Here is a 25,407-nt window from a genome sequence, read left to right on the forward strand (position 1 = left end):
AAATCAGTGAAACTAGTCCCACGGCGGCAACTGTGATGTATATTCTAACAGTGATTTATTCTGGAAAAAGGATGGCAGAAAATAGTCTGTGCTGAAATGTGTTGTTCACTCTAAAACAAACACTGCCAAGAGTAGCAATTAAAAAGTTGGCAACGATCACTTGATAAAATAAGAATGCCAGTCAACTACATGTACATTGACAACCTATATACACGCATCCAGCATGCACCAACACATTAGTTATTCACATTACAGAATATAATATTTTGGTTGTCGTGTATGTGTACAAACTGAACTCTGGAAACAGTACTGAACAATCCGTTTGGCCACCACTCCTGTTACTATAGCAGCACACCTTAGCCTTGCACTTGCCTCCAATGAATAAACACAAAGGGTGCTTATGCTGTAAGCAATAAAACCACTCTGACCATATTCCAACCTAAGCTAGCTTTCTAATCGGGCCTGCTCCTGTCAACATAATTTTTTTTGCTCTACCCGACATATTTCATAAACACTGAATGCTCAGTGTGTACACCCGAGAGCTTGTGAAAAAACGCAAGCTTGATTCGGTTAGGGTTCGAGCCCACGACCTCCTGCTTTCTAGTGCAGACACACAAGTGTGTATTTGCCTGCAACTGGGGACCCCCTTTTGTTCCTCTTTTGTTTGTACTTTTTTAGAAGACCACCCATATGTTTTGTACACAGTTGTCAATCGGGGACCCTCTGTCAATAGGGGACCTTATTGTCCTCTATTGTTCAGGGTCCCCAATTGAATGCAGAAACCAACTCATCTTAACCCACGCGACCACCGAACTTGCCGGAGTCGGCTGGCTAGTGCGAGACAGATGTAGCAGCGGGTACCGCGAACAGTTATTTTTAAAGATGAATTTGCGTCGGGGAGATATTTTTTTTTTGGGGGGGGAGTCAATAGAAGCAGACCACTGGTCAGACTCCAGGGTCTGAGAAGTATGGTGGCCCTGAAGGGACATAAAATTCACGACTAATCGCGAATGTGTAGAACAACTTCACGTACAGTACATCAACTTTTTTAGACAATGAACAAATTTTTCCCAGCTAAACTACACTAAGTTACTAAAAGATTATAGTTTTTAAAAAAAATGAAAATAGTTGTTGGTATATATGTAGAGACAATGTAATCTAGTAAATTCGGTTACACAAGTCCCAAGTTAAACATTGAGCAAGGAAATAAACTTCAGCCACTATAGTATACCATTCTTACATCATATCCGACCATTCCTGCTTGAAGATTTGCAAAGTGGACTATAGGTAGGAGGTTTGTGGAGACCATATCTCTTTTGTGTATGTGTCTTTCTGAAAAGAACCGGTATTCTACGTTTCGGACTGTGAGTGCTCTGACATTCGTAAAGAGACTGCTGGATTCCAACTTAAGTGCTTGCTTAAACTACTGTGCTATCTCGACTCGGATTAGGCGTGGTAGAGTGGGATTCTGGCTGCATGTGTACTGAGGCTTCAAGGTGGAAACTGTGTCTGGAAGCTGAAGGTGCACCTGAAGCTGTTCATCCTGGCGTACCAGCATGTGCGGGACCCAGAGAGTGGAGGGAGCCTGGGGTATAGGAGACCCATGCGGCAGGTTATAATGTTATAATGGGGGAAGTGTCCGTTAGCAGGGAAGACCCATATTGGACAAGATGGGGCGCCAGATGTCGCTGATACTGATGCCAATGTCTTGGGGAACTGTCTTGTGTTTGATGATCTCGATGGCCTCGCGTATACGTTGGGGGTGATATTGTTTGACGTTGTTGATGCGTTATGATGTACGTTTTACATTTAAGTCCAGGAGACGTGCTCCAGGGTAGGGCAATGTTTTGGCGTTATGGATCAAGCCAAAAATTGTTTCGTAGCTGTTTAGGAATCTGTGATCAGAAAAGGCTAGAAGACCTTTGAAAGTGCACGCCATTGCAACGAAATGCGTTTTTGAGCGTTTGAGGGACCATGTAGGCCTAAAATAATTACTTGTACTACAAGTTCTACATTCTTAAGAATTGCAGCTTTGTGTTTCTAGTACCTCTAAGCCAAGTAAAAAGGCTTAGCGCTCGGATTTTGAAAAAGAGGGAGGAAGCAGGGCATTTTATTTTATATATTTCTATTTGTCCCCAAGATGAATATTTTCCTTCGCTCGTCACCCAACAGGGCACTGGGAAGAAGTGATGGCCTTAATTGTGCACATTTTAGTGTAGGAAATACAATCGACGAGGCCACAGTTAATGACGCTCAGAGCATTGTGGGTAAATTTCTGTCAGGCTTGCGAGCTCGCTCAATGCGTTACACAAGCGGTGGTTATCAATTAGATTTTTTGTTCTTTCTCATTGCTGAAAATATTGCCCCTGCATTTTATTCGTTCATCCATAATTGACCAAGATAACTAATGATTTGAGATGTATCTCCAAAAGACACGTGATTAGTGATTTAAATAACGCTTTGCTGATTGCAGGAAGTGATAACCTTGCGGTCACAGGTCTTGCACAATGTAGCCAATCACAGTGCAAAGCTATCAGCCCTTCCCAGCGCCCTGTTTCCCGGCGCTGGGTAACGAGCGAAATATCTTCCTTTAATTAAGCTTGATTCACAGCAACAGCACCCTTTGTCCGAAGAAGCTTGGACAATGTTTACACGTGCGCTTTTCAAAACAACTCCAACGGGATTTCAAATAGTTTTCATACATTGAAGAAGAGCACACAGTCGTGATCTTGTGGAGATCACAGGACGTGAGTAAAAGTTTATTGTATACAGATCCTTTATTTTCTCTTGTGAAAATTTTGCAATGCATCAAGTGTAGGTCTATGATTCTATCGCAAAATTTGCAAGGACACGCAAGACGGAAATTAATGCATGTGCGCTTAGAAAACTGAGGCATAAAAGCGTTTGATCAATTGTAGCGCAGGAATCATAACCTGCCAGTGATCAAGTGATCAAGTTTTACTGGATGGGCAGTGTTTTCAAAACAACAGACAGGGCTTTAAGTTGAAGACAAAAACTCAAGGGAAAGCCTCATGCATATACATGTGCTTGAAATTAATATGACTCGAGTAACGATTTGGTGGAATGCATAAAAACTAATTTTGTTTGCCGATTTTTCGTTTATTTTCTGAGTAATAAAGTGAAAAAGGCAGTGTATCCTAACTGCGTAACTGACACAGTGCTTGTAAAGTTAGAGAGCCTGGTTTGTTGTTTAACAATTCCTTCTACTAAGTTTTGTTAACTTAACTCAATTTAGTTACATGTATTATATGCAGAACCCTTTGCACGGGAATCGACCAGTATGTGGTTTGCGAGAATAAAATCTCCCTTTTGCCCTCTATACGCCGGGCCCTCTATGGACCTGAGCCGGGAAACTCTAGCCAGTTGACCCAAATACCTTTACTACCTTTACTCAAATTCCATATTATGATTCAATTCTATAGGTTTTCTCTCTTTAATTTTCTTTAATCACTTGGTTATTCGCCACGTCAGCGACGGCTTCGAAGTAGAATAAAGGAATTACCTTTTTTGTTCTTGGATAAGCTCATTGTGGTAAGTGTTCCTTAATTCCTTTTCAATGATTATAAATGAATTGGAAATTATTGTATCAGAATTTACACCTAGCAATTACAAGTTGATTGGAAATAATTCATAGTTCATCAATTATTAGACAAGATTCTTGCGACAAGTAATCCTATTTAAATCATGTATGACTTTAAATATTGCTTATTAAGTTTAGTTTAGATTAGTTTAGTGATTAGATGTTAATTTTCTTTTAACGTAGATCAAGTTATCAACAGCATCATCATCGTCAGACATCGCTATTGTCATCGTCATCATATAGACAAAAAGTTGTCACCTTTTGAGCTGAGATACATGCAGAATAAAGGACAGTAATATGTGTGCACTATACTGATGCGTCCAATGTGTTGAGTTTTGGCAGTGGCAGATTCTCTTTCAAATATTTCCGTCACAGTGCCTCTACACATTATTTTACATTACGAGGACGAAAGTTTGCCATCTGCACATGTAGGCTCCAGGCAGTGGCTCTTGGTGTAGGGGGGGATTCATAGGTTAACGCACTTGGGGCTCGAACATTCTGGGCCTACTGGGGAAAAAATATAACCTATTTATTTGATTCATAAATATACCGATTACTTTCTTTCCTACTCACCCATGAAGTAATCTTTGTTGAAAAGAAATAAAAAAGTAATAAAAAATAATAAAACTCTATGGCTGGCTGCAGCGCTGTATAGTCTGGGAACCAGTCGTCAGATCTAGTCATCGACGAGGCTTTCGTGGTCGTACATGTACTCGCCCAGGCCGGGCCCGACACGCTCCAGCCGTCTCAGGTGATCGCCCAGCTCCTTGATAGCCTCCACTTGGTGGGTCAAAAAGTTTTGCTCGATCCAATTCTGCATCTTTAAAAATGAAACACACTGGCGTGTTATTATATATTTAATGAAAGCAAGAAGATTATGTACAGCCACTCTGTTAGGGCAGTAATAATTAGCAGCTCGTTCGACTTCCAATGGCCAGTTCTGCCTTTTGTGTTCTCCATTCGTGCCAAAGCGGGAGGTGTTATCCTTCAGTACCTCGTAGTGGTTTTCCTTATGTTGCGTTTTGCAGCTGCATGCCATTGTTTGAACCAACTGCACATTTGAAGCAAGGTATGGGACGGAGAGAACCCCCCGCCTTTGTGTTGGTCGTTGTTTGATCAGAATCTCAGAAATTCTTTACAGACTTCTGTGGTGGATGTGTTAGGTAACAATAGTCTAGAGTGTGTATAGGGATTGGATAGGTAAGAAGGTAGCCCTCCGTCCCATATCTTGCCTGGTATACAACCGCTAGTCATGGTTTGACAGTGGTGGCAACACTCCCATCCTGTGTGTATGAGGAATGCTCATTTGAATGACTATTAGACCAATGGCGTGCAAGGAATCGCAAAAATACACGCATTCCAGACGTCAAGAACATACATGTGGCCATAGGTGCAGCGTCACCGCAGTAATATTTCCTCGAATTAGGAAATAAACTAATAGCTATCTGTCTTTCGTTTAGACACACCTGAGGGTCACTATGCTTCTCGGCTATTCCGTGCAGGTCCAGCAGGGCCTGGTTGACGTTCTTTTCCAGTTCCAGGGCATCATTCACTGCGTCCCTCAAGGTGCCCCAGGTATTTTTTCCAGGCTTCACGATGTCCTGAAGCACGACAGTCCCGCCGCGCTGGTTCTGGAACTTCAGAAATTTCTTGGCGTGCTCACGTTCCTCGTCTGAAGCCTTCATGAAGTACTCATGAGCTCCGGGCAGAGCGACTGTGGCGCTTTGGAAGTAACTTGCCTGGTGGTAGGTAGGCAGATTAATGAGTCAGCGGGCTGAAGCCAAAGTTTTGGGGTGCACACCGTAGATAAATTGGAGACCTCTCAAAAGCTTCATCAGATTTTATGTTTCTGTTTAGCACACGATCAATATTTAAGGAAGAGCGCGGTTCGTCAATTTGCTATAACGAAAAGGTCCACAATCCAATTATTGACAAATAGTACCATGACGTTAGTGCTTAATGCCTCTTTGTGCATGCGCGTTTTCAGAACTATGTACTAGGCACTTTGTCCCTGATGGCACTTGGACCCTAGCGCTGTCACCAGGCGGAAAATTTGTAGGCTTAAACCCCTGGCGTTTCGCCTCATCAGTTTAGGATTTTGAGATGCTAACGTAGGGTCTGGAGTAAAAATATATTTGCCAGGCTGGTACATGTAAAAGCACGGAGATAAACCTAGTCTGAAGAACAAGTCCGTACTCAAAAGAATTCTATTGAACAAGCAGGTGTAAGGACACAGAAAAACGTAACAAAGAAATTTATTGCATAAATCCAGTAATACTTTCCAGTCAACAAAGGACTTCTCAACTTGTTTAAATTATTTGCATAGCCTAAATACACCCAGTATATTAAATTACACTCAGAAAAATTAAAGAACTTTGTAAACCACCTTTTTACCCAATGAAAAATTCATTGACGGTTGTCTTTGAAAGAAATAAAGTAATACCTCATTTGGAGCCTACGTCACACTTTTCTTTCTTCTGCTGTAATAACGCCAAGACAAACGTTGTTTCCACTTCTTTATTTCTACAGCTTTCTAATGTCAAATAATTGCAGAAGTATTGTCGAATTTAATGCTTAATTAACATTAGGCCGGTGACGTTTATTCGGTGTATGAAGTTAAACAGTTTTCCGGCATTGAATATTTGTCGAAATTGTGTCACTATCCAACGTCAGGTCGCAAACGTTGTTTCAACTATGATGTCCACAGTTACCCATTTTTTTGGACACATGTTGGAGAACGAAGTCGATTTTCCAACAACCAACATGATCTACTCGCCGTCATATGCCAAACAATAATGCCCGAGTTTCTTCATGTGGATTTGTGATGTGAGTTTTCACTTTTCTCCCCTGGCCTTACATCTTCTCTAATGAATTTTTCCTCGATATGTTTTAGGAGCCCCGAAATCTTATTTGAAAACCTAACAATTCCTAAAATTTGCGAGATTGAGTTGCAGAGAACTAATATAGTCTGTCACGCTATTTTAGACAGTTTCGGCGCCGGCCGGCCGGTATAGAGAGCACCAGCACGGAACCATTACTGAGCCTTGCCTTGCAGTGGGGCCCCTGCTGGTTGACCCCGGAGACCCTTTGCCCGCGGCGTCGGCGCAGTAGATTTGTTTACTTGGTTTTGGGTGGCGTTGCCATAGGAAAAGGACAGGTCCTGCTTGTGAAGGAAAGGACGGTGGTGTACGAAATAAACAGTGAAAAACGCTCCGAGATACTAAAACAACCTGTGTGGCTCCAGTTTTGTCAGGTGTATAAAAGAACCCGAGACGGTCGATGTCACATTGGTGGCAGCGGCGGCACGCCTGACGAGGAAGAAAAAAGGTGAATTTTTCAGGGAAAATGTTGCTGTTAATTTGTCATGAATATTCCAAACTACATTGAGTCGGCATCTGATCCGCCACATGGCAGGGATATGGGTTGTATAGGGGCCTCGCAGTCTGTAGGATTCCCAGCTAGCCCAGTTTGGCAATTGATGAGCTTGAATCCTTTTTCAAAGACAGCTTGGGAACCGTTGGCGCTGAGGGAGGATTTTATGGGTGTAGGACGGTAAGAGTTGAGTAGAGCAAAAAGGTAACTTACGATTCATGCTTTTTCCCCGTTGACACTTCATGTGCCGGTACCCCCCGGGAACTGCCCTGTGCTGTGGTCGGCTGCGCAACGGACAGCCCGACCCATTTGGAGCACAGTCGAGTTGTGCCTGTCGAGTTGTGCAGCGGGGGCGGGACTTTATGTGGGGACACAAGTACTAATTTGTTTGGGGAACTGCCCTATGCTGTTGACAATGTCACGGCAGACACAACGTTCCATTCGGAACGCACTCGAGCTGTACCTGTCAAGGAAGCGGGGGTGGGGCTTCAACCGGAGACACTTTACACCGAAGAAGTGCAAGCGAGACTCCCTGGAGGATCATCCCATGTTGCAGGCAGCACCGCAACAGTAGCTTTGTTCTACCAAGATGCGCCTGTCGAGGCGGCCAGGGGGTCTACTTTGAGACACCCACAGGTGCCCGCCATTTTACCCAGACAATGCAAGGGAAACCGTCGGCGCTGCTCTTCACACAAGTCAACGATGCGGGGCCGTCAGCGCTGCCTCGCCCACATGTCAAGGGCGCACAACTGCCATGTACTGAAGTCATTGGGGCCGTACCACCTCTGCTAGCCCACATCTGTGCTTAGGGGTTGGAGCTGGCAATCGTGCAACAATTTACCACAGAAGCTAGCCTTCCGGGGACAAAAGGTTCGAGATCAATGATGCTTCCAGTTAAGTTTGACGGGAGCACTTCATGGTCCGACCACCTAATCCACATTGAGAGTGTCGCGGCGATCAACCATTGGAGCGAGGTGGGGATAGCGATGTTCCTGGCATCTCATCTAAGGGGCACGGCCCAAGAAGCCCTAACAGATATGATGCTGGGGGCACCGAAGGACTATTAGTTTATCCTCGAGGACTTCGAGCAGTGGTTCGGGGAGGCAACACAGGCTCCCCTACATCGGGCTCAACTGTCGATGGGTACAAAGGGCCGCGAAGAGCCCTTAATCAGTATGGGGCAATCCATTCGTTGTCTAGGTGCTAAGAGCTACCTGAAATTACCAGCAAAGGCTCGCGGAGGTTTGGTGGTGGAAGCTTTCCGTATTGCCCTGGGGGATGAACATTTGCAGCAACGCATTTTTCGAGGAGAGCGACCACGCTGACTGAAGCTATCACCTTTCAATTGAGATGCAGGCTTTCCTTGAGTCTCAGGCGCATAACCGGAAGGGAAAACCAGGGACCATGGACATCAAAACAGTAGCCCAGCCCGCTCCAGTTCCAGCCGAGAGACAAGGACTGCCTGCTGGGAATGGAGTTGTATTAGGTCCCTAGCCTAGGGTGGAATGCTTTGGCTGCCAGGAGCCGTGGCACATCAAGCGAAATTGTCACCATTAGAGGTGGAGGCCGACCTCTGACCGTCAAGGAGAACCGAAGGAGGCGCCCTTAAGACGTCGCGCTCCAGCTAGGGAGCCTGCCCCTCTCCCAAAACCAGCCCCGGTTGGAACACCTAGGGAGGGAAAACTACGTGATGGGTAAAGCAGCTGGGAAGCCGATGTGTTTCCTTTTAGATACCGGAGCAGCAGTGACTTTGATTTCAGAACGGTCTTCAGTTCCTTTCCCCAGGTGCAAAGACCAAGCCTAATTTCTTTGGCGCCGACTTTCAGAACGGCAGATGGCAGCTCCATGCCAGGTAAAGGTTTGACCGACTTCGATTTGCAGGTTGTGGAGCAACTCATGAATCATGCCTGCACTATATCCGACACTGAAACGGAGGTGATTCTGGGCATTGATTTCCTGTCCAAATACCACTGCGAGTTGTGGTTGGGCTACAACATAGTTATATCAACGGGAAGACAGTTCCCCTAGAAGGAAGCAAGCATCAACCTATGGTGGCAGGGGTGCAGGTGAGGGAAAACATGGTGGTGCAAGCCGGACACGAGGTTATCATTCCGGGTACTACGATAGGGTGGTTTAAGCCAGCTTGGATGCAACAGACAGTTGTCAAGTTGCGGTTGCCACCAGTTTGGTTGACACAAAAAAATGGAACCGTGCCAGTGAGGACATTCAATCCAACAGCTGACCCCGTGACGTTCTTTAAGAGGAGTCAGCTAACGTTGTTCTCACCGACAGACGACTTCGACATTGCCCTTTGGCCAACACTGTGCAGGGGAAAGGAGCCCGAGAGGAAGTGCCATCTTATTTGCAAGACCTCTTATACCGAGGAGCTATGGGCCTTACCAGAGGCGAGTGCTCCAAGCTAGCAAAGTTTCTCTCTCAGTTTTCAGAGGCTTCACTAGGCCAAACGGCAAGCTTGGCTAGACAAATTTGGTCCAGCATAAAGTCAATACGGAACCACGACACCTATACAACAACCACCGAGGAGGTTGCCGCTCCATAAACAGGGGGAAGCAGGGGAACGGGTAGACAAAATATTGCAGCAGAGTGTAGTAAAGCCCTCTAGTAGCCCGAGGTCCTCGCCAGTGGTGCTCTTCAGGTGGGACAGCTCTGTTCGTTTTTGCGTGGACTACAGGAAGGTCAACAAGGTGACACTGAAGGATATGGGATTGAAGACAACCTTGATGCCTCGAGTGGATCGAGGTGGTTTAGCACTCTTGATTGGGCCAGTGGTTACTTGCAGGTCGGTATGGACAAGGAGGACAGGGAGAAGACAGCTTTTTGAATGCAGAACGGGCTGTACCAGTTCACTGTGGTGGCCTTCGGACTCTGCAACGCCCCCAGCAACCTTTGAGCGCCTGATAGAGCGGGTGCTGAGGGGACTGTAATGGCAGATTGCGGTTGTCTCCTTAGATAACGTCATAGTATGGGGAGCCGAATTCGAAGAGCACTACCAGAGACCGGCTACTGTGCTGGAGCGTTTCGAAGACGCTGGTTTGAGACTCAAGCCGAAGAAGTGTGGCCTTTTCAAGAAGGAAGTGTCCTTTCTGGGTCACCTGGTGTCAGCCAAGGGGGTAAGAACAGACCCAGAGAAGGTTGCTGTCATCAGAAACTGGCTGCGACCAGCAAACCTGACGCAAGTCTGGAGTTTCCTGGGTCTTACGTCCTACTATCGGCGCTTTATCGCAGACTTTCCGCAATCGCTCGTCCTCTTCATGCTCTCACCAACAAGAGTCAGAAGGCTCCTGGTCAGTTGACTGTCAGTCGGCGTTCGAGCACCTCAAGGACGCACTGGCTACGGTACGAGTGTTGTGTTACCCTGACTAGGAACACCACTACATTCAGGACACGGACGCCAGCCACTGCACCATCGAAGCAGTGTTGCCACAGAAGGGGGGTCGATGGGGGAAAGGGTGATTACGTACGGCAGCCGTACCTTGTTAAAGGCCGAACGCAGCTACTGTACCACTTGGAAAGAGTTGCTGGCCGTGGTTCACTTTGTCCATTACCTCAACATTTTCACCTCGGGAAACGGCTGCTACTCAAGACAGATCATGGGCCACTACAGTGGCTATTCAACTTTCACGAGCCTGAAGGACTTCCTGCCTGGTGGATCCAGAGATTGGGATATTACGAGTTCGATGTTGAGCATCAGGCGGAGAGGAAGCACACAAATGCTTACGCCGTCTACAAGATCTCATGTGGTCAGTGTGGACGATCAAAGGAACTGGACAAAGAATGCTACATTGGAGGAGTTTCTGCTGAGCAGCAGGACCCTGGAGACTCGCCACGGGGCCGGTCTCGCAGTAGAGTCGTTGTTCGCACTGTCGCAGTTGTTAGCCCACGTAAGACCAGTAGGCTGGTCGAACCCCTAGAGGCCTTGGACCAAGAGGAGTTAAAGAGGGAACAGCACAGCGACCTGAAGCTGGAAAGAATTGTGCTATGGCTCAAGGATGGGGGCCCCATACCCAGTTGGCGAGATGTCTCCGCGCTGGACGAGGAAGCTAAGTTCTGGTTGGCTAAGTGGGAGACACTGAGACTATTTCAAGCTGTCTTGCAGGTCAAATGGGAGCAGCCCAACGATCGGCCACCAGCCTGGAAGATTGTGGTTCCACAAGTCAGAGTCAAGGACGTCTTGAACTTGGTCCAGAACAACAAGAGTTCGGATCACTTGGGGTACCCCTGACGGGTGCAAGGCTTTGGCAGGCCCCCGTGTTCTGGAGGGGGATGGGACACTAGGTGGAGGAATGGTGCAGGTAGTGCTAAAAGTGTGGGTCCTAGAAACCACCCCCACGGCCTCGGAAAGCTCACCTTCAACAATATCTGGTGGGGGCCCCGATGGAGTGCTTAGCAATCGACCTCACAGGTAGGTTTCATCGAATAAAGGCATGAATGTCCATGAATTCGCCCGTCGCCACCCACAGAGGAGTCACATGTACCAGAAGCGCAGTACAGTAGAGGCCCAGGCAGCCGGTGTGATTGTACATTCCCGCCAACAAGGTGGGCTGCTTACCAAGCTCCAATGCTGGTGGGAAGGCCCCTTCGTGGTACAAATAAGATTGATGACGTCACATAGATACAGAAGTCCCCTCGGTCTCGAGCCAATGTGGTCCATTACAACAGGCTGAAACCGTACTTAGGCGACGTGGAGTTGGGCTGGTACGCCTCTGCTGGAAAAGGACCACGTTGCGACGGGAGGACCGCCGTCGGCATTGAAGCAACAGGAGCTTTCGCCGCCAAGCCCCTTTCCAACGCCTACCGTAGACGACCTACCAGATGATGGGGACCAGCGGGTGAGTGGGGACTACCCGACTACAGCCCCAGGTGAACAAGAGACTTTACCACCAGACACGCCAATGGAGGCTTCCTCGGATAGGCAGAGTGCTGCAGGACTGGGCCCTGGTAAAGGAAATAGTGAGGCCAGGAAGGACTCGGCGCCAGTTCGGGGCCAAAAGAAACCTTCGAGGCCGGTGGAGCCTCGGCCACTGCAAGGTTAATATATTAGACGTAAAACGTAGGCTTTCGTGTGTAAAAATGAGGGTACCAAAAAAAAAAGGTTTTAGTGGATCCAAATCTGGGCCGGCAGAATTTTCTTGACAGCAGAAAGATAGATATGTCATATATCCAGCCAAAATAAGTTTTTATTTATTATTGTCATATATCCAGCCAAAATAAGGCATATTCTCTCTAATATACTAGCTAATCATTTGACATCAGAGATACGCGTAAATGTGGGTGACCAAAATTGGGAACCCAGACTTTGAATTGAAGGAAACCTAGTGAATGTTGGTCGTTTACTGGGGAACCAGACTTACCATTCGTCTCGCAAAAATGTAAACACTGCCGGGATGGCTGAGTGAGTAGTGCATAAATTTTAAAATTGTGTCTACTCACCAAGCCATCTGGACCCACGAATGAAGCGACGGATTTCCTGGCGGGTTGAAGGGACACGACTGTATTCTCGTTTTCTCTCGCGAACTCCCATGTAGTCGCGAGATCGTTTTTGCGTGCAAATGGAATTGCCAAAAATGCTCATTAACGGAGGGGCTGCCCGCTGACTAAAGCCCTCAAAAGAAGACTGTTGTCACCACGTGGAGATTTTCATCAACTGTCAGTTCCCGGTTGTGCCTGAACCTGTACGACTGTTTTATGGTGGCTAATACATCCTTTAGTCCCCTCTAACTTCATTTCATTACGCTGCTGTGGAAGTACAAGTAATACCAGGTCACAACCCAAACAGCCGTGACCAGTCAGCATATGCTTGTAAACAAAGAAGCAGCCACGCCCCCCAAATCACACTCTTACTTCACGACCTGATTTTTTTCTCCAGGTCAGTTTCGTATAAGCTGTTTTCCATATCTCAAGATCTGGTGGGTCTGTTGGTTGAGAAACAAAGACTGGAACTTATCCAACTGGAAGAGGTCCGGTTGCGTAAGGTCCAGAGATCTAAGGGGCTGTGTTCCACAGGGGCATTCTATGACAATGACAATGTGCTGTGTTCAAACAAATCCACGAGGCATTCTGTTTTTGAGCAAGACGGGGCAGTGATCACTTGTACTAATTTCAATATTCCGAGAATGGCGCAGATCTGGTTGGGAAAAATGGCAGTCGTGTCGAGTTAAAGTGTTAAATTATTTCTTGAGGAAGTGATATTCATCAAAGTGCACCCTACAACGTTGCTGCTGATCCTTCTAAACTCTCCCTTTTTGCTTTGAAGCTGATATAGGTGTGCAGGATTATTTATGAAAGTTGCCCCTGATCACTCAGGTAGGAAGTTTTGTCGACAGACTTTCCGAGAATAGTTCTCTCTGAACTGAATCTTCTTGTTGACATTTTCTGATTGTTTTCTCTATACCCCCCGTGGTTTATGGTGTTGTGTTGGACATTCATTTTTCAATACACATATTTTTTTTTGAAAAATTAAGGCTTTCAAATACTGTCATTCATAATTTAAAGGTTTTGCATTTGTGGCGTGTGAAAAAATTCAATTCAAAATTTTCTCACAAGTCTTCACCAGACATTAAACATCCTGACAGAATTTCCAATGTACAAGCCGATACATGTACATGGAATGTTCACAGCGCAGTTGTTTGGCCATCCATATGTATGGAATTTTTAAAAGGAGATTACGAGAGTAATACACAGTGTGCAAACCTTTCTCACTCTAGTAAATCTATAAAAGCAAATGTAATTTGTATGCAAGAAGTTTATCAGTACATAGCATTGATGTATCACTTAAAGTTCACAAAAAATATAAAAGTATTATGTTGGATTCTCAGCACTCTGTCAAGCTGTATTATTATAATGGAAGTCGTAGAGTCATTTTGGATGAACTTTGGATCCAGTTATTGCATTCCACAAGTGCATTCTAGCTTTTTATTGGACACATATGTACCTGAAGATTAAAACGTGATTAATTTCTGGAAGAATGTACATGCATTTGCTGCATTCATGTCATTCTTTTTTATGTACACAGGTTTTTTTAACATGCACAGATTTTGCGCTTGGCAATGAATACATGTATACGTCCATACACCCAGGCCATGTACTCTCTGTTGGATGTAACCATAGAGCTATTATATTATAAACACAGGGGTGCTAACGTATCCTCCTTCCGAAGAACCTGTAAAAAATTCCGAGTTTTCCATAGGTTTGTAGACAAACATGGCTGCGCCCAGCAGGCAACACTTAATTTTGTCCATGTATAAGTGACCATGTATAAGTGACCGAGTGACCAAAATTCGCCTCTTTTTATACCTTTGAAATGCACGCCTTACGTGCTGACAAATTACACACGTAGTAAAAAAGGCCACGCCCAGAAGTTGAGCATGAATGAAACTAAACAATAGAAACACCTAGTCCAAGACTTACGTTAATTGAAAGTCAGGTTATTTGTGACCTAGTTCATTAAAAAAGGTACCAAAATAATCCTTAAGACCATCACTTTCCATTTAGTGCAGTAATTTGCTCAGCGGTTTCCATTTAATTACAATAAAATATTCCAAGGAGTGTGACGATGAACGAATGCAAACTACACCAAGTCCCATTGAAAACAAAGTATGACGTCATCACAGTAATATTCATGAACGACCTTCTGGCTAGAAGCAGACGAAAGTGCCCCAAAACTTCGGGAAAATAAATACTGCTCAATAGTAGCCCTTCAAAATTACGATTTTAATACATAAACAAGTGGAAATTAATTTTAAAAAGGATTCTAATGTTATGGTTCCAATTTTCAATGTTTAAGTCGACTAATCAAGAAATAAAACACAGAAACTGTAGACAAATTCAGCTCAGGTTTTTTAGAAGATCAGGAGGCCGCCATCTTGGATTCTGGAAAACTCTGTGCCACAGCATGCAAAGCATATGGCATGCATTCGATGCACATCATGAATCAAAACAAACATGACAAAAAGAGCCAGCAGCTGAATAAGAAGTCTCAGAAGTGTGTAATGTTTTAACGGAATAACGAGTTGTTCAACTGAAAACATAAGGTAAGCCCTACAGTGAAAATGGCCTTGGGGGCCTTTTAGGGACACGGGCAGATAGTATGGTGATGTCGTGTCGTGTCGTGCCGTGTCGCGTTCCCTGATGAACGTGTGTTCCGGACCATTATGTCCGCATGGCCCATTGTGTCCGCAAACTTTTTTCGGACCATTATGTCCGCAGGCCCATTATGTCCGCCTCATTGTGTCCGCAGGCCCATTATGTCCTCCCCATTGTGTCCGCAGGATGCGATTGTTAATCAATAAAGTCTCAGGTATCTTTCCTTTTTTCAAAAGCTTTCCTTTTTATAAAATTCCTTGCAGGTATTTAAATGTATGCTGTTATTCGTCCACAACGGCTCTGTGTTGGGCCATGTTCCTAATGAAAAATAAATGAAACAATAAGTTTACTTATTCTGGGTCAAAATGATTCTGTGCGGATTACTGTGCATAATTCCTTGTAGTGGGCTTCATGGAAATGTACAGACATGTAGATAGCAGATGCAATTCATGAGAAAAAGTGTGAGTTTGTTTTTGCATTCAATTGGGGACTCTGATCAATAGAGGACAATAAGGTCCCCGATTCACATAGGGTCCCCGAATAAAAATTGTGCACAAAACATATGGGTGGTCTTTTAAAAGAATTGAAGTAAAACAAAAGAGGAACAATACGGGGTCCCCAGTTGCAGGAAAATTGTGTGTGTGTGAGTGTATAGGGAAGGGGCGTAACAAGTCGCCCTACACGTATGTTTCTCCCCCATTCGACGTGTGGAAATTATCGACTTCGATCGTGGGAGACGGTTACTTGACCCACGGCTGGACCCTAGTGAACCGTATGGAAATGTCCTTAGCAACTTGCCAATCCTCTGTTGAGCCTTCTCGTTTTGAAGACTTCTTTGCACAACGTTAATAAACGAACTGAAACTCTTTGTATGTGCCCTAGAAGGCTTAAATCAAATAAAACACTGCAGATTGCGAAAAGAAACGCGAAATAAGTTTGAAATTTAGCCTCAACGCTGTTGCTAAGATGATAAATTATTTCCATTTTCAATCGATCACTTGATCTTTTTCCACAAAATTTCTCAATTTTAGATGTTCTCCCCAAACAGTGAGACACTGCATACGACGGGCCAGAATCTCAACCACACGGTACAATCATTTCTATGTACATGCAGCTATATATTTTGGTTCAAATTCAATGAGTTATATTTGATACTTCTGCGTAGGGCGATCTGTTCGTGTTTTATATGCCCCAAACCGATCCAGTATACTGAGGGTTGTTACCGCGGCGTGCACGTGCAGGTGCAGGCGCCAGGAAATTATCGACCGTTGGAGCAAGTGAACATGTACATGTTCGCGTGGTTCACGCTCGCGCAGTACATGTAAAACGCAGGATATATTTAGTTGTTACCCGTAGTAAAAGTAAAGAAACTGAAACCTGTCAAGCTAGTTCAGATTCTGTTTAATGTGTTCTTCAAAGTTAATTACCGTTGCAGGTTGAAGCATATCAAGGGCCAGTATTAATTTCACGTCAAGTTTGCAATCGTATTCGGGGGTTGCAAACTGTACTTTCATTTTGAGTACATTGTATACTTTATGAATTTTTAACTTCAGAACTATTCTTTGGGATTAAAATGTCATTTGCACCACCATTTTCCCTTATTATTGGCTGTAAATCATTGCTAGTTTTAGTCTCATTCAAACCTGTCTGGTTAGCGAATGATCTTAATGTTGAAAGTGTTGACATATGAAGTAGTACTGATATTTAAAATTTCATAATTATAAATCCGAAACGAAGGCAGGGAAAAGAAGTATTCCTGGGTTTTAGCGTCTGGTTGTCCTGAGCTGGAGAGGTTTGAACAGTAAAAATAACTAACCTTCCTGATTTCAATGTTTTCGTGTGGCTATAAAGAAAAATGGTTAAATTTACAAAACTGAAACCTATTACATCTGTTATTTATAGTCAGCACAGATTCTGGAGTTAGTTTGTTTGAAAAGCTGATAACCGATGTAATGAAAATTCTGTCTGATTCGATTGCAGTTTGTGTACATATTCTGGGGTTTATTGTTTTTCATTTTCTGGAATGCTATGTACTCTTTACGTATTTGTTCACTTTCAAAAATGTTTTTGTACACTCACAAATATTACTTGCACCTAAGTTTCCGTTGCTATTAGCCTTGATTTATTACTGTTCTTAGTCTCAATAAAACGTGTCGGTTAACATATTACTCTTAAATGTTTGAACATAAATTGGTTCATCTCAGCGTTATTAGTCAGCTAAGGGTCTCCGTTTAATTAAAGGATCCATGAAATGAGGTTTACTTGGAAGCACTTTTTGTATCTTTGCACTCTTCTTTGATGTATGAAGACTGTTTGACATCCTTTTTGAGTTGCAAGAGTTACACGATAAAAACATTTAAAATTGACCGAGCATTTGCAACATTGAGATTGCCTTCAGTGCAATCACAGGTTTCCTTGTGAATGTGCAAATTGCATTAAAACTTTAAAAAATCAAAAATATGGGTTAAAATTGCCAAAACATTTCCACCAGTTCGATTGAAACCCTAAAGTACAATTTCAAGGTTTTATTAAAATATTTCTATGATGATCCCTATAAGCGTGCAGAATGCAAATACTGTCTGCTTCTTTTTTGAACACCAAACAAATGTACACGAAAGACTGACGAAGTTTTGCAAAAACGATTATAAGTTTCACTTGTGTTACTGGCCCGTCACTGTCATCCCTGAACCCTGAATATTCAGCCAGAAAATGAATCATTTATAGAGTAGAACCTGTATGTTCCATGTCATTATAAAGGATACTGAATTGCAGTTATGACATGTTGCAGAAAGAATGGGCCTGCGGACACAATGGGGCGGACATAATGGGCTTGCGGACACAATGGGGTGGACATAATGGGCCTGCGGACACAATGGGGCGGACATAATGGACCTACGGACACAATGGGGTGGACATAATGGACCTGCAGACACAATGGGGCGGACATAATGGGCCTACGGACACAATGGGGCGGACATAATGGGCCTGCGGACACAATAGGGCAGACATAATGGGCCTGAAAAAGTTTGCGGACATAATGGGCCCTGCGGACATAATGGTCCGGAACAAACGTGACTATGGGGACTTGACATGACTGCGTCTGTATTAACTGCTGTGTGCAGGCATTGTTTGAAATTCATTTTAGAAGAGAGTTCCATTTAAGTATGAATGGGGCCAAAGTAAGTGAAAACCCTTCATTATTATTATTTCTGAAACAACGAGCCTTGTTTTGTGTATAAGACTCTGAATTCACATGCTGACAGTATTTTCTCACATTAAAAACCACCGAACATGCTTAGAGGAAAAATAAATAAAAAGTTTCTTCCACCAGTAGACTGAAATGATTGATGCTATGCCTGTCTTGTTTGCATGATTTATATTCAACTTCTAGTCCTCCACTTGCACAAAATTGCTCTCATTGTTTTCCTTTCTTTCGAAGTATATTTTTCAAGTACCCGATTCTCAACATCTTAGTTGCGAATCCGAAGGTTGCTCCCCACTCATTGTATGTGCCTGGCTTTATTCTTTGTGTGTATTGAAATGTACCGAAATGAATGCAAGCTAGTGAAGGTTACACGTTACAGAATTTATTTGTGCTGTGTCAACCTGAAGCAATACCAACCAAATTCTTTTTAAAAAATACATAAGAATTTTTATTTTAAAAATGATAATATCCATGTAAAAGCACAAACCTTGACAATGATGGTGACTAGTGTAGCTGCAATAAATTTTTCTTAGACACAAGTTTTCTGCAAATTTGTGCTCTTCTTCAGTGTGTGAAAACTCTTTTACAGTCATATTTGTTTAAATTTATTGAAAGTGCGCTTTTAAAATATTTAAAGTTATCCACGCCTTCCTGGACAACAGAGGGTACTGTTGCCTTGATGTCACATTGGGATGTCATAGTTCAGTACATTTTCTGGTCAAATTTTGGACCTAGAATTCACCTGCTGAAAACATTTCTGAGAAAGGGATTGATGCTTGCTTATAAACATGCATATAAAAAAGGGAATCACTGAGCAAAAAAGACGATTTATTCTATCAAAATCTACAAAAATGCAACACATTTTTGTCTTCAGTGTAACACTGAGACTTTCTTCCTTGATGACATCACAGATTTGCTCATGAGTATGAAAATTTCATTAGCATAAAATAAAAAAAGGTAGTAAAATACCCTTTGAAACAATGGAGCAAAGTTGAAAAATAAGCTTAACTGAGATATAAAAGTGCATTTTGAAGGTGTGTAATAAAACAACTTGTTTGCAGCCACACTTTAAAGAAAATCAAAATCGGTGGTCTTACCATGGACAAGTACACATAAGATGCATACAGTTCCAGGTTGATCTGCTTGTTGACTCCAGCCTCGCTCTCGATGTGGTAGTTCTGACGGATGGATGGCATCTTGTCACTTGATTTGGTGCTTCGTCTCACAGGTTATACATAGAAATCGAGAGCAAAAACTAAAACTTTGGGATGTATCTAAACTGAATTGCTTGGTTCCAACACTGCGAAAGCACAAACTATCTCACACTTTGCGTTTTCCGTCTGCGCCACGGGGCAACAGGGGTGGCATCTAAGGTATTTTAGGAACTGTTGTCAGAAATAAAATCAGAATTGGCCTCGCTGTGCACTAAAGCTCGATTCAACTACAAGTGTGTTTGTATGTTTAAACACGTTATTCTGTAGGGACATCATATTACTGTATGGTTAACTATTTGTCCCACAATAAAAAATATTAGGGGGGAGCCTAAGATAGAATTAACATGAATATGATAAATAGCTGCAGCCTCAAACTGAAATCTGGTCTGATAATGCGTACCGGGGTATCATGACACGGCAGAAATGACTGATGTTGGCAGGACATAGGCTGAACACCTAGAATTTCCAGACACGTCTTCATTATACCTTGGCAAATTTGTTGTGATTCCGTTTCTCAGCATTTCATTGAAATGTCTCGCTTTACATGAATATAGTCACGTCATCTGAAGTCCATGTAGCAAGTCAAATCACTAGTCGATGTCACAAGCACTAACGAATACCACACAGGAACTGAGGAAGACCTAAGTTCTTTCGGTGATATCCGATGACCCGTGGTTGGTAAGCAAAGTGTCGAGGAACTTAAGTTTTGAATTTAATATGAATCCTGCTCGACTCGAAACTACAAATTGACCACTTTATAAATAGTTCAATTTGGGCAGTAATTAATCTTTAAGTTTAACACACGATTCTTTTACGCTAGGAAGCCCTTAAACATGTAAATGTTTTAATTAAAGACAGTCACTTGATAAATTAACATGCCAGTCAACTACATCAACAAACTACACGCAACCAGTATCTCAAGTGCACCAACACATTAGTTATCCACATTACTTTAGAAACAGAATACAATATATGTCAGTTGCCTGGTACAAAATGGGCTTCTCAGGAAACAGTACTAACAATCGTTTTGGGCCTCCACTCCTATTGAAGCATACCTTAGCTTTGTATTTGCCTCCAAAGATAAGGGTGGTTATGCTGTATAGCAATAAACCACTCCGACCACGCTCCAACCCAGGCTAGATTTCTAAAGCGCCTGTTTCCGTCAATATGAACGACTACTGGCCAGACTCCCAGGGACTGATAAGGGAGTGACCAATGAAATGTCCACCCAGGCACTGCTGCGCTACCGAATATTCATATACATAGCAAGCCTATCTCAACCACCTTGTGCAGTACATGTACAGTACATCAACTTTTTTAGACAATAAACTAACTTTTCCTAGCTAAAACTCACTAAGCTATACTAAAAGATTAGGCCTACAGTTTTAAAAACGATGGAAAATAGCCGTTGATATGCAGAGACACTCGTAATCTAGGTAAATTCGGTTACACAAGTCCCAAGTTAAACAAAAACTCAGCCACGTGAAACCAAAATTCAGCTACAAAAAACTGTTTCAAACAGGTGTTCCAGGGTCCCGCCAAACTAAATTTAAAGCAAATTTTGAATTAAGTAGGGCAGAAGTTCGACGTCTGAAACAGTTAGGAACGACTAGCCCTGCTAGCAGGTGAAAGATCGTCACATGAAGGCGCTCGGAACAACACCAGAACGACTTGGTTTTGAGTCGTCGCTCTATGCTTGGGCAGAATTCAATGAAAATGTATGTACAGTGTATTCAGTCCTTCCGTCTAAAACCAAAATTTAACAGGTATTTGTTGGGTAATTAATTTAATACTAATTTTAGGTGGGAGGTTTGTGGATGAGACGCCATGTGGATTGTCTCTTTTGGGAGTGTGTGTGGTTCTAAAAAGAACCGGTACTCTACGCTTCGTCGGGAGACTGCTGAGTTCCAACTTGAGTGCTTGCTAAAGTACTATGCGTGCTCGATGAGGCGTGGTGGAGTGGGATTCTGGCTGCATCAAGGCGTTAAGGCGGGAAGTGTCTCTGGATGCTGTACGTGGACCTGAGGCTGCATATCAAGGCGGAGTCGGTGTGTGTGGGATCTGGCCTGGGGTATGGGAGACCCATGCGGCCGGTTATGATTGGGGGAAGTTTCCGTATGGGAGACCCATTGGACAAGATGGGGCGCCAGATGTCGCTGATACCGATGCTAATGTCTTTGGGAACTGTCTTGTGTTTGATGATCTCGATGACCTTGCGTATACGTCGGGGTGCCATTGGTTGATGCTGGTGATGAGTTGTGCTTGATGCCATTGGATGATGTGATCTGTTTTGCGTTTGACGATAGATGACTTGTCATTTCCTTAGGTCCCACAAACACTGACACACCCAGACACGTCTAGATGAACAGCCTCAGGGCCACCTGACTATAGTGTACTTGGGGTTTTGAATAATAGATCATTTCCAATACTTTACTCAAAAATGAAATATTAAAAACACATACCTGAAAAGGGTGGCAGAAGATATACTGTGCTGAAATGTGTTGTTCACTCTGAAGCATACACTGCCCAAAGTGACCAGCACAGTCCAGGTATGTTAGAGGGAAATAATTAACTGCGCATGTCCCATTTTTAGGGTCATTCGCATACGTATCATGAGGGCCACGAGAATGGACCTTCCATGAAATGTGCAAATAAGGCAGGCGCATGCGCATTACTACCGCTGGTTGGCAATATTACTGAAATCCATGACGTAACAAACTTCATCGCGCACGCTGTCGCCGTTTCTGTACTAGTATAGTTTGACATGAGTTTAAAGACAAGGAACTGTTACTTTCCAACCTCAAATTTCACTTAGTTTCAAGAAGAAAGTGCTCAAGTATCAGGCAATGGTGGTAATACTAATAGGCCTACGGTTTTGATTGACCTTCAACACTCCACGTTATGGTTACTAGCAGGTAGTCTACACTGCCGACTGTGTTGACGGCCGTGTTTGCCAACCTGTGGTAGTGGTAGTAGTGCGCACGCGCACGTCCAACTTGCATATTTCATGGAAGGTCCATTCGTTCCAGGCCGGCAAGCAGCTGCTTCATTTCAGGAAATTTACGTCTTATTTTCTCTTCTTGAAAATAAAAATTCCTCCCAAAAACATTTTTATAGTCAGATAAAGCCATTCCGTCACGTGTTTTGTGAAAAAAAATGAGAAACAGTGGTCAAAACTTATTTTACTAGTGATAAATAATCTGTTTTCGTAAGCGGTAGTTTATTTACATTTTGATGCGATTTTTGAGGGTCGAAACAAAAAGTTCAAGGTTTTCCTGAAGTTTTCAAAAGTGGGTTGTGGTGGAGAAAAGTGAATAGAATAGTTTCTCTTCCCAACCGGACACGTTTGCATATGGACTGCGCTGATTCCGTTTATCCCGCATCATCTTACGGCCATGCAAAGGTCAGAATTCAGTAACTCGAGAACGAAGACGAACAGAAGGTGGACAAATGAACAGGAAGTTATCATGAAGTTTATTACCGAAACCGAGGTCTGCTTAATGTCATTATATCCCCAGTTTGACAGGTACTTTACATGCATGAACCACATGAACACATAAGCCGGCTCGGACGCATGATTTCCATGTATTCTGTACATAATTATCGTGCGTGCACCAATAATGTACGGTACATGTGTAACGGTCTCATTTTCAGGCGTCCTCGGATTTCAGGAAGAACGTACCGGATAAGTAAGCACGTTGCCACAACGTGCCCACTCGCCCGATCTGATGTTTTCCCAGTCGCATATCACGTACGTTCGGGGTCTGGTTCCGGATTTGGCGCGGTCCAATGTTAAATATGAGGAGTCGAATAATACAGAGGCGACTTTATGGAAAGGTTGTTTGAGACACATTTTTCTATGCATCTCAGATGCACCAAGTGGTGTATTTTTCTGTATTACCTGCAAACGTAATGCGTGTATGCTAAAATACTTTGACGGACTAACCACAACGAACAGCAGGCGCTTTTACAAATATTGGCTCATGATTGAGCCAGATATAGTCACAAGTCGGTCCCTTGCCTGACTGTGGTCCCTACCTGGGACCTAATGCTCCTCTCTGCCGATTCCGTTGTCCCAAAGGGATACAACCCACTTCGCAGATATCGTTTGTTCTTTGAAGATTGTGCTTGTGACGTATCCTTCAAACCTGACACTAAATATAGACACCATGACCATAACGGATTGTCCGCGAAAACAGGCGCGCACGGTCATCTGCACCAACTCCTGCGAGCTGTAATCATGATGTAGGAACTCAGCACACCAATCAAGTGAACCACAACTGGATTCACTGCACATCGCAGTTCGGATCAATCGGCAGCGTTCGCGTACTAACAGGAAATCCGAGCATGCCGCGAAAATGAGTGTCAGTGACTTGGTATGGTGGCCCCGAAGAGAGATCAAAATTCAGGACTTGTCGCGAATGTTAACGTCGAGAATTTTTAACGACAACGTCGGGAATATTTTCGCAATGTTGTACATTTTCTCTCTCCACTAGTCGCAAATATTTTTCCATTAGCTTTGGGTAAAGTGCGCTATAACGATTAGCGAATACATGACGATAATGAAACGCCTGCCTAGCCAGACCTTGGACATTCTGCATGTACAGCGGTGCAGTGACCATTCACGTGTACTATTGCATCGTTGTCCACATGCGATGCCAAGCGGAGAGTGAAGCTGTGCATTGAGAAAGATACTTAAATAGGGAAACGACATTGCGAAGAAAACAAGTTCCTTTCCACATGGTTTGTTCCAGCTGTTCCCTAAGCCCTAGGTTTTCACCACATTGGAAATACGTGGAGACGCACAGACAACAAACCTAGCGGTAGCTCTGGAAGCCTGTTTCGGACAGCCTTTGCGTACAGCCTTTGCGATCGGGGCACATACCGAAACCTTCAAGTTATTAAAAAATATTCGCAACAAAGATTAAAGCGACTAGTAAATTTATTCATGACATGTCACGAAAATATTCACGACGTTGCAAAAGTATTCACGAATAGTCGTGACTTCTCATATTTATTCGCGACAACAAATTCACGACGTCGCACAAAAATTAACTTGTTGTCAATTTTATGTCCCTTCAGGGCCACCATAACTTCGTCATACACGCAGACTCGCCACGATTCGCACGTGCACCTCATGGTCTTATGTGAGGTGGAGTGTAGAATGCGGTGAAATGTCTCGGTAAGTACTCTCACCCGGTATAACGGTCTCATTTATCCAGCATGCTCGGATCTCCGGGCATTAACCGAACACTGCAGAGCAACCCAAACTAGCATCCGAACGTATGCGCAGTAAGTCCCGTTGTTAACTTTTGGATGTGTTCGATTAGCTTACACGTGTAAGTCGAACTTGCAAGAGAGCGTTCGTTTAGCCATCACGTGATCTTCGTGCCTGCTCTGGCGTCAGCCACCACTACCCCGCTCGGCTGGTGAGCGGGTTTCTGGAGGCTGCCCGAGTGAAATGACGTCACTGATGGACTGTTTGTGCGTGGACGTAATGGAACGTGGCGGGAACTTGACCTTTTTCCCAGAATGCCTTGGCGAATACGTTGAAGCACTTATGGCTCGGACGACGCAACGTACATGTACATGTACGTACGCAACTGCAAAAATCAGCACGGCGGATAAATGAGCACGTCGCGGAAACGTGCTCATTTATCCGGCGCGTTCTTCCGGAAATCCGAGCACGCCGGATAAATTAGACCGTTACACCGGGTTGAGATCAGAAGGCTGGAATTTCAACTAAAATCCACTGGGATAATCTTGTGATGGAGGAAAGACTGATGAAACTTACATGACTACAGGAGACTGGCAAGTTCCAGCGAAGCCTCCGCAGCTGCAGGTGACAAAGTTGGCAAGCTGTCTAACAATCGCCAGCGAAGGTGAAGCTTGGATATCAGATAGACCATATC

General features: G+C 43.9%; 1 protein-coding gene across 3 annotated transcripts; it reads right to left on the reverse strand.

The window, feature by feature from the left end:
* Window positions 1-31: 31 nt before the first annotated feature.
* On the reverse strand, window positions 32-25,383 carry LOC110978007 (soma ferritin-like). Of its 3 annotated transcripts, none has more exons than XM_022232629.2 (4): window positions 25,290-25,383; window positions 19,379-19,502; window positions 5,068-5,340; window positions 32-4,421 (listed from the first exon to the last, which is right to left on the reverse strand). In XM_022232629.2, the coding sequence occupies exons 2-4, from the start codon at window positions 19,475-19,477 to the stop codon at window positions 4,278-4,280; spliced, it is 516 nt and encodes a 171-aa protein (XP_022088321.2). In that variant the 5' UTR covers window positions 19,478-19,502; window positions 25,290-25,383; the 3' UTR covers window positions 32-4,277. The 3 variants fall into 3 exon arrangements, with proteins under 3 accessions (XP_022088321.2, XP_086986841.1, XP_086986840.1); XM_087130715.1 differs by lacking the exon at window positions 25,290-25,383 and adding an exon at window positions 23,534-23,773; XM_087130714.1 differs by lacking the exon at window positions 25,290-25,383 and adding an exon at window positions 21,958-22,118.
* Window positions 25,384-25,407: the final 24 nt, after the last annotated feature.

The sequence above is a fragment of the Acanthaster planci genome, linkage group LG20, assembly GCF_054643075.1.
Source record: "Acanthaster planci isolate LZ-2023a linkage group LG20, COTS_SCS, whole genome shotgun sequence".
Taxonomy (NCBI): Eukaryota; Metazoa; Echinodermata; class Asteroidea; order Valvatida; family Acanthasteridae; genus Acanthaster; species Acanthaster planci.

Bases quoted from the DNA above. Each gene is read 5' to 3' on its own strand.
- LOC110978007 (XM_022232629.2), bottom strand. From the start codon at position 19,477: ATGCCATCCATCCGTCAGAACTACCACATCGAGAGCGAGGCTGGAGTC. The intron at 5,341-19,378 runs GTAAGACCACCG...ACCTACCACCAG, and splicing joins CTTATGTGTACTTGTCCATG to GCAAGTTACTTCCAAAGCGC. The intron at 4,422-5,067 runs GTGTGTCTAAAC...TCATTTTTAAAG, and splicing joins AGAAGCATAGTGACCCTCAG to ATGCAGAATTGGATCGAGCA.